At 45.0% G+C, this 9616-nt stretch overlaps 1 protein-coding gene across 2 annotated transcripts; it reads left to right on the forward strand.

The window, feature by feature from the left end:
- The first annotated feature begins 5295 nt into the window (after nucleotides 1-5295).
- LOC147891746 (pentatricopeptide repeat-containing protein At3g09040, mitochondrial-like) lies at nucleotides 5296-8710 on the forward strand. 2 transcript variants are annotated; one of them, XM_087388224.1, is made up of 2 exons: nucleotides 5296-7489; nucleotides 7577-8710. In XM_087388224.1, exons 1-2 carry the CDS (start codon nucleotides 5359-5361, stop codon nucleotides 8065-8067), a joined length of 2622 nt encoding a protein of 873 aa, XP_087244350.1. In that variant the 5' UTR covers nucleotides 5296-5358; the 3' UTR covers nucleotides 8068-8710. The 2 variants fall into 2 exon arrangements, with proteins under 2 accessions (XP_087244350.1, XP_087244351.1); XM_087388225.1 differs by having other exon boundaries at nucleotides 5296-7105; nucleotides 7274-8710.
- Nucleotides 8711-9616: the final 906 nt, after the last annotated feature.

Here is a 9616-nt window from a genome sequence, read left to right on the forward strand (position 1 = left end):
GAACACCCAAAACACTCTCTTGGAAGAGAAGAGAGAGCTTGTATTCAAACTTGTGCAAACAACAATGAAGACCAAAGTCAACCATTTGGTCTTTTATACATGTCACCTTTTGAAGGGAGGGCCAACCCTTTTCCTTTTTAGCACTCTCCCTCACTTTACAACCATGGGCTCTTGGACCTGTAGGGTGCCAAGGCATATTGCTATTCTTATCGACTCTCCCTACTACTAGTGGAAATAGCACTTGTGTTAACCATATTAAAGCACTTGGGACAAACCTGGTATTAGGAGGTGGTCCTAACCGATTCCCAAATAGCGCTTGTGTTAGCCTCGCCACTCCTAGGCTTAGGTGATTTGGGGCTCAAACTCACTGAGCGCCATCACACCTTCACCTATTTGTGGTTCGAACCCCATGAATGTGGCTCAAAACGTAGAGTGGCGAGGCTGAGCTTCCACAAGACACCCCACAACAACCCTGAATGAATGTTGCCAAGAAGCCTTTTCTTCGGAATGTTTGGGGGACAAACTCCCTAAGTTTGAGCTGTACTCCTTACATGGCTATTTTCGTTGGCGTCGCTATTTCCTATGGAAGTGGAGCTAAAAAGTACAAGGTGCATGCACTCTTCGTGGCCCAGAAGTGTGTATCTCCTTGTTCTTGGTATGCACTTCCTTGTTCCAAGAGGCGCCAGCTAGAACATACAGCCTGTGCTTGGGATCTTTGAATCCTTGGACTTTGGAGCAGACTTTGGGTATTTGGGGATCAAACTCCCTGTTTGATCTATACTCCTTCTGTGTGCACATTGCTTGTAATCATTGACCTTGATGTATTTGGGTATCAAACTCCCTTGAGCTTGTTCTATTGAAGTAGATCATTTGGCTTGGTCACCTTTACTCATTGATTACCCTGCATTTGGTAGTTGTACTCTGTGGATGTTAAACATATTGACAGTTGTATGGAAGGTATCCCATGAGGATGGCAATGAACATAAGAGGAATATTGCCTTAGTCTCTGCATAAAAATTCATCTTCTACGCCTGAAGAAGCTGGCTAAAAACAATATTGAATTTATTCAAGTGAGAAGCAATGGAGACCCCTTCCTTCATCTGTAGCCCAAACAATCTCTTCATGAGGTAAACTTTATTAGAGGCAGTTTCCTTCTCATAAGTGGTACATAATTTCTTCTACAAATCTTTCATAATCTGCTCATTTACTACTGTGAAATAGACTAACTCTGCAAGATGAAGTCTAACAATAGACTTTGCTAATGCATCCAACTCATTCCAATCATCCTCAGACATATTTGCACGCTTAGCTCCAATCCCTGCCATGGGCTTAATCTGCTTCTTTTGAATAAGCACATCCCTTATCTGTTCTTTCCATAAAGAAAAGTTTGTCCCATCAAACTTTTTAAAGCTAAAAAACTCCTTTTCAAACATGGAAGAGGACGCCATGATGCAAATGAAACAAAATCCCAAATGCTAGTACCTGCAAAAGAGAAACCACACCAAATACCAGGTGCACCCAAATATGTCTGCCTTAATGAAGGATAGTGTCACCAAAACTCAAGGCTCAAAGCATCAAAATGCATCTGAATCATGTGCATATATTATGCATCCATATGAGCAAATCTGGCCCAAAAGAAAATGTCAATCTGCAATGATAAAACAATGGCAAACCCAATGCCAATAAGAGCTAAATGCCTCAAGCATAAACACCATCCATGGGCATATGTGTCAACAAAATCTCACCCAAGAGATCATAGCACAACCTGTGCATCCACTAGAATATGTCAAAGCTGTCCCTTAGCAAAAAATAGCATCTGTGTGCTAAACATCCATCAATAAAGCATCCCACAAGGCAATCTGGGCCTATTAGCGCATCTAACAAGGATCACAATGCATCCAAATGGCCTGTAAAGCATCACTACAACCCAATGCAAACCACGAATGAGCACACGCGGCTCAAACTGCAACCAGAGTGATTTGCATAAGGTATATCCAAGAAAGTATGACCCCACGGCAATGACCGCTAGTGAAAATAGAACTTGGGATGTCTCAAAACATGGGCATCACTGCATAATCGAACTCAACAAGACAATCTGCAAATATCTCTCTTCTGCTGGAACTCCAAAATCCCAACCGATGAATGGGAAACGGGAAGTCAACCCTTGCAATTGACCAATAATCCAAAAATCAAAGGTTTGAACCTTTGAATGGATTTTTGACAGAGAAACAAACGATTCAGCGACTCAGAGAGATGGAGCTTCTTCAAATCTCCACAAAATTGTGCAAGAGCTGGTAGATAGGGGTCTTTGGGCCTTCGGAATGCAATGGAATAGATGGTTTTGGAAACCATGGTCCCAATCATCGGGTCCACACATGGACCAAAAAACGTTTTTGCAAATAGGTCTGTTTGTAAATACATCGGAGTGTGAATGATGAGCAACACATAACTTTTAGGACCTCCTGAGTCCACCAGAACTGACATATCTATGAATGGTTGCTTCAAACTCGAGTTCCAACACACTGGCAGAAAAACATTGAAGTAGAGACAGTGAGTCATAAATCCAACAAAATGATCCCAAATTCAAGAATGAAGGTGTTTTTGAACTTCTGAAGTACACAAAGTAGGCAATGGTTGCCTCTATAGGTCATTCCAAACTCTAAGTAGTCAAAAGAAACAAAGGAATCACCAAAAAACGCCTTTTTTTACTCCAAAACCACTCATAGAGCTTTCCAAAGGTTTTTGCAAAGTCTTTGCACAACAAGATGCAAGTAAAGTCAACCAACACAACCAGCAGGTAGTCCCACCTGACCCTATCATAGGCCTTGTCTAGGTCAAGACCCAATAGAAGGACCTTCTGATTTCTTGCCAGGCATAGTCCATAGCGGTGGAGACATTAAGAATATTTTCAAAATTTCCATGCCTTTGATGAAGCCACACTGTTCAGAGTCAACTATGGCGAGCACCTTTGCAAGGATCTTGTATGACGTGTTTAGCATGGTGATCGGCCACCAATTGCCGACCTTCGGTCTGTTGACTCGCTTGGGGCACAACTTCAACAGCCCTTCGTTTACATCTGGCAAAAGGGTACCGGTGTACTCTGGTGCCAGCAGATCCCAGAACTCCCTATAGGTTGTGAAGCTGTCTGGATGGGGGATTTGTCAGATGCCATAGTCTTGAGGGCCTCTTCTAGCTCCTCAGTTGTGAAGGGTCTACCCAGTAGACCTCTGTGATACTCTGGAACTCGCAATTGATTGCCATTTAAGAGAGCCTCCCTGTAAAATTCGGTCGTGAAGTTGTCTGGATGGGGGATTTGTTAGATGCCATAGTCTTAAGGGCCTCTTCCAGCTCCTCAGTCATGAAGGGCCTACCCAGTAGACCTTTGGGGTACCTTTTCTACAGATAAAACACACATCAGGAAAGAACCCAAACTTAACGTGGATGGGGAGCTTGAGGCCTCTCGGAAGCTGGGCTTCGATGAAGTCTGGTGTTGGCTGCACCCTATTCGAGAGGATCCAAACTCTTTTTCTACCAAAAGGATCTCTAGCTGCTGCAGGCGAGATAAGCAAAACTCTGGCCAATGTTGTTGCCAACTTTTCAATAGCGTCCCCTAGCCACCATTGGTGGAAACTCGTCGATCCACACCGGGCATCATGAAATAGGAACTCATCGATGGGGAAAGAGGGGCTCCACGAGATAGCCAGCATGGCCGCTCCCGCAAACATGAAAGGCTTTCCTAGCACATCATTGCGTACTGGCTGAGAGATACAATGGACAAGGAAAAACCCTTTTCCCAGGAATTTCGCAGAGTAAGCATCCCTGAGATAGATCACATTCATACATGAGAAACTGCTGTAGTTCATCCAATGATCTGCGTCGTGCCAACCTTTCCAAGTCCGGGATGACTTCCTCCAGTTGTAGTTCGCATGTGACGGAATGACGTTTGCCAGCTTCCATCCAGCTTTTTCTCTCAGTATCTTCGGCGCGACGTTCAATCTCTGCCTGTAGTAGCAGTCTGGACGCCTCCTCCGCCTCCAGCGGAGAGAACCCTGCTCGAATTTTGTGCTCCAAGATTTCCGCATAGGACTGTGCGCCCGGGGCATCACCTTGCTCTGATTTCTTTGTCCCATCCGAGTCCGACGCAACATCACCACTACCGACTTGGGTACTCATTCCTCTACCAGTCCTCTCCTCTACCCGCTTACGCTTAGAAGAGCACCTAGAACCACTACCATCTTGCAGCCGCGTGCGTAGGCCTACCACTCATGCATGCAACCTAATTCTCCGTTGTTGTGCGTCTCCAAAACCCAAAACACGGTCTCGATGTGATTCATGTGATTCATGTTGATGATACTTTCATGTCCTTTCCTAAAATCAATCAGTGTTATGCTTTAGGAATGCACTCCAAGCCTGTTTGGAACAAGCTGCAGGGCTTAATTCGGATTATTAGCCATCGCTATTCAGCTACCATTCATCTCCTTGTGACAATGTCAAGTGATCTCGAGATTCACTTCCCTTTGCATTGTTGTTCCAAGCACTTCTAGTTATTTGGGAGATCTCTTGATGACTATGCCCCTTTGTTTTCAGGGTTCCGAGCACTTCTAGTTATTTGGGAGATCTCGTGATGACTATGCCCCTTTGTTTTCAGGGGTTAGATGTACTGCATACTGGTAATCGTATCTCCTCCGAGATACATATGAATTTTTCAGGTATTCTCTGCATACACCCCTATATGAAGCATTTCTTTTCATCTTTGAGAAGTGTTTTCCCACCGCTTCTAGCTGCCACACTATGGATGGTAGCGGTACATTGAAGCACTGGAGGGAGAGAAACACAGAGAGAGAGAGAGAGAGAGAGAGAGAGAGAGAGAGATTACTAAGCATAAAATCCAGTAGGATTTAGCGAATTTTCTCTCATTGCAAGTATATAGAGGAGAGAGAGAGAGAGAGAGAGAGAGAGAGATTGGCTTATATGCATGGAGAGTATGGGTTCATAGCCTCACGGTATCCGCGGCTACTCTGATTGGAAATCATTTCCTTGAGGAATTGCTGAGATCGTGCTCGTACAGCTTTTCGACATGGATAACACTAGCTCATAAGCCCAATTGAAGGAGGGCCAATAGAAATGGTTACCTTTCAATTCTAAAGGATCGCGGCAATGTCGTGAGAAATTTGACAACCCTGGAAAGAAGGCAGCATGGAAGCAGATGTTGGATAGGCAGGATCAATTCGAAATTTCAGCTAACTTCAATATTTACCTTTACCTCTTAAGGCAATGTAGGAATGAAAATGCGCTCTTCGAGGGCAAACGCGTTCATACATACATTGTAGAAAGAGGACTTGAGCAAAACATGATTCTATGCAACCTCCCGCAAGTTATGGGCCTGAGGAAGATGCATGTGCCTTGGTCACAAAAATGCTCATTACAGACGTTGCCGCATGGAATGCCATGATTGCAGTACACACACAATGTGGCCAGGGTAGACAAGTCCTCCAATTCTTTCACGAACTGCAACGTGGAGGGGTGGTTCCAAACAAATTCACTTTTCTTCACGCTCTCTATGCGTGTGCCAGTCATGCCAACGCTGCCGAAGGGAAAGTGATTCACAGCTGTATTGTGCAACGAGGTCTAGAAAAGGATGTGGTTGTGGGTACTGCAATTGTCACTATGTATGGAAAGTGGCAAATTCGGGAGGATGCAGAAAGCGTGTTTGCCAAAATCCCTGAAAGAGACATAGTTTCTTGGAATGCTATGATTGCGGCATATGCTCAGCATGGGCATATTCAAAAAAGTCTTCAGCTTTTTATTCAGATGGAGGTGGAAGGTCTGATACCAGACAATTTCACCTTTCTCAGCATTCTCGGTGCATCTGCTACCAAGGCACTCCTTGCTGAAGGAAAGAGCTTGCATGTCCGTGTCTTAAATAGCAGTTTTGCCTCACATATTACTCTGGCCAATGCTCTCATTAACATGTATAATAAGTGTGGAAGCATAGAAGACGCACAGAAAATGTTCAACAAAATGCATGAGCGTAACGTCGTCTCATGGACTTCCATTATTGCAGCATATGTACAGCATGGACAAAACAAGGGTGCCCTTCAGCTATTTCAGCAAATGCTAATGGAAGGTGTGATGCCAAACAAGGTCACCTTCATCAGTGTACTTTCTGCATGTGCCAGCGTGCTAGCCCTAGAAGAAGGAAAGAGAATACAGACCCTTGGGGGCTCTCAAATGCAGTCAAATATAGTTGTGGGGAACGCCCTTGTGAATATGTATGGTAAGTGTGGCAGATTGGATCTTGCAGAAATGGTTTTCCAGAGAATGCGTGACAGAGATGTGGTCTCTTGGAATGCTATGATTGCCACGTATGCCCAGCATTGTCTTGGCAGAAAGACTCTTCACCTGTTTCAAGAGATGCAGTTGGAGGGCCTGTTCCCAAACAGAGTGACCTTTCTCAGCATTCTTTCAGCGTGTGCTGCCCAAGCATCTCATGCCACAGCCAAGCAAATACATTGTCTCATTGTTTCTAGCAAGTTGGAAGCAGATTTGATAGTAGGAACTTCTCTCGTGAATATGTATGGTAAATGTGGTAGTCTAGAAAATGCACATGCCATGTTTGAGAAGATGCCTAAGCATGACGCAATTGCATGGAATGCTATTATGAAAGCACTTATTCAAAATGGACATGCCAAGGAAGCCCTTCACCTGTTTCAGCGGCGTCAGCTGGAGGGTCTAATGCCTGATAAAGTCACCTTTGTCAGCATCCTTGATGCTTGTGGTAACCAGGCATTCATTCGCGAAGGCAAGCAAATGCATGTCTTCATTCTGGGTTTTGGATTTGATTCTGATATTATTGTAGGTAATGCCCTCATTAACATGTATGCAAAATGTGGCAGGCTAGAGGAAGCTCAAACATTATTTCGGAATATGCCAAAGCGGGATGTTGTTTCTTGGAATGCCATGATTGTTGCTTCTGCCCAATGTGGACAGGATAGAAATGTTCTCCAACTCTTCCATGACATGCAACCAGAAGGCATTATCCCAGATAATGTCACCTTTGCCAGCCTTCTTTCTGCATATTCTAGTGAAGCAGCTCTCAAAGAAGGTAAACGGATGCATGCTCGCATCATTGGCAGTGGTTTAAACTCAGATGTTGTTGTTGAGAATGCTGTTGTCAATATGTATGGCAAGTGTGGCAGTATGGAAGAGGCACAGCTCGCATTTGACAAAATATCTGAGCGAGATGTGGTGTCCTGGAATGCCCTGATTGCAGCCTATGTCCAGTGTGGCCAGAGCGAGGAGGCAGTCCGTCTTTACCATCAAATGCTCTCAGAAGGTTTGATTCCAGACAAGGTGACCTTGATTTGTACACTTGCTGCATATGCAGGCCAGGCTGCTCTAGTTGAAGGAAAGCAGATGCACACTTATATCGCAGGCATTGGACTCCAATCAGATGTTGGCATGGGAAACGCCCTCATCAATATGTATGGTAAGTCTGGTAGTGTTGAAGATGCACTTAAGGTGTTTGCAAAGATGGAAGAACAGGACATAGTCTCATGGAATGCTATGATTGCAGCATACGCTCAGCATGGCCAGGGCAAAGAGGCCCTCCAACTTTTCCAACAAATGTATTCACAAGGCCTGATCCCAGACGAGGTCACCTTGGTAAGCATGCTTGCCGCCTGTAGCCATGCTGGCCTGGTAGATGAGGGTTGCCAGTTTTTTCTATTCATGAATCGAGACTATGGCATCACAATAACTTTGGATCATTATAATTGTGTGATTGACCTACTTGGACGGGCAGGAAGGCTGCACGAGGTGGAGAATTTGATTAAATTCATGCCATTTGAACCTACTTATGCATCATGGATGACTTTGCTTGGGGCTTGCAGAAAACATTTTGATGTGGAAAGAGGAGAACGAACTGTACAACACCTTTTAAACATGGTACCTGAGATACCTGCTTCTTCTGTTCTGTTATCAAACATCTATGCTGCAGCAGGTAGGTGGAACGATGTGACAAGATTGAGAGAAGTGATGAATAACAATGCTGTGGGGGACAGCTAGTGGATCAAGCCAAAAGTAAGACCATTACCGATTTGGGTTCCAGATGCTACTAAGGGGCCTTTCCCAAGTGCGAACTGACCAGGCTGCTGCGATTGGACTATGGGAGCTGAGTTTGTGGCTGGGTTAAGGTTTTTAGTGGTATCAGAGCATTGTCTTGCCAGTTTCCTTAGTGGCAGTGATCCAAAGAATGCTCAGATTGAGCAAGGACATCAGCGATTTGGAAGAGTCAGCAAACCTTCACCCCAAAAGAGAGTTTAAAGATCTGGATACGCCTCAGTTCGAGAGTTTGAAGCTATCATCTACTATATACCATTTTTGGTCCCGAATCTTGCACGATTGGTTGAATTATACAACTAAAAGCCAGTCCCACCCTTATTTTATCACGCATCGGGGCTGGCTCCCATCGTCACCCATCACACGTTTACTTCATTGAGAGAAGTGCAGCTTTGCAATTGGCATCGTTGTATCGGAACACGGCAGTTAAGCTTCCTAAGAAGTGTCATGTGCATGGTGTACCTAGGGTTGGATAGTTGGGTTACGAGGTAGCATAGGGCTGGATGGCTATTTTTAGCCGAGATTGCTATATATAGAGATTGATTCATATATAGTGCTCGCTTTATATGGAGGGAGCTATTCATAGCATTGTGCTATCTATAGCGGGTTTCCTTCTATATAGAGGGAGGGACAGTGCTATTGTGTAGATCAATTGAGCGCTCCTCAACTGATGGATGGGGCTTGGACCTAGGCCGGGACTCTGGCCATCTACATGGCGGATCATAGGTGGTGTATCGAAGGTCCTCTGGATGGGCTTAGGTGGTATGGGACGCCTAGGTTAGATACGAGCATATGGATGAGTCGAGCTATAGCCCACGTGCTCGGGGGTGGTCGGGAGGATCGAGGCACCTGCGCTATGATTATGGTTGTATCGAGGACGAGATTCTAGGTCAGTGATAGGGTCAGATCCTGCGGGGTCGTGTCATCTGGTATTAGAGACGTCCTATCACGATTGAATTCAACGCGAGGTATGCAGAAAAGATGTCTTTCAGGTACGCTTTTTGAGATTGCTCTTGCAAATCTGAATTTTCGCTCATGTATGGGCTGAATCGTTGGATGATGATGTGCACTCATGATTGGGAGAGTTGTGGAAGAAATAGAAGTCCATAGGCTGTGTGCTCTCTCTCAGTTGCTACATGTTTGGAAATCGTGATTCCCTGAGAAGGGTAGGCGATGAGAAGACTTGATGCTTTCAGCAAGAGATATGAGGATGGATCGTTTCTGACCTATAACTTCCCACGCTTGGGTTGTTGATGTGATTGGCTGTGTGGGGACGCGTGAGAGTGCATTGGTTAGGGAAAGAATTCACTCTAGGTTCTCAAGGATGAGATTCCTACCCTAGAGACCTAGATTTGCTGCAGTTGAGAAGTAGGAGGAAAGAGGGGGCGTTTGTAAGCCAAAGAACGGCTTGTGTAGGAAATTCGGGCATCAGAGATAGGGGCGATATGATTGGGGGCAGGCGCTTGGCTTTGGGAAGGAGCGTATGGCTTGATTT

The sequence above is a fragment of the Dipteris shenzhenensis genome, chromosome 17 (genome assembly GCF_047967505.1).
Source record: "Dipteris shenzhenensis isolate YYH24624 ecotype China chromosome 17, Dip_SZ_1.0, whole genome shotgun sequence".
Taxonomy (NCBI): Eukaryota; Viridiplantae; Streptophyta; class Polypodiopsida; order Gleicheniales; family Dipteridaceae; genus Dipteris; species Dipteris shenzhenensis.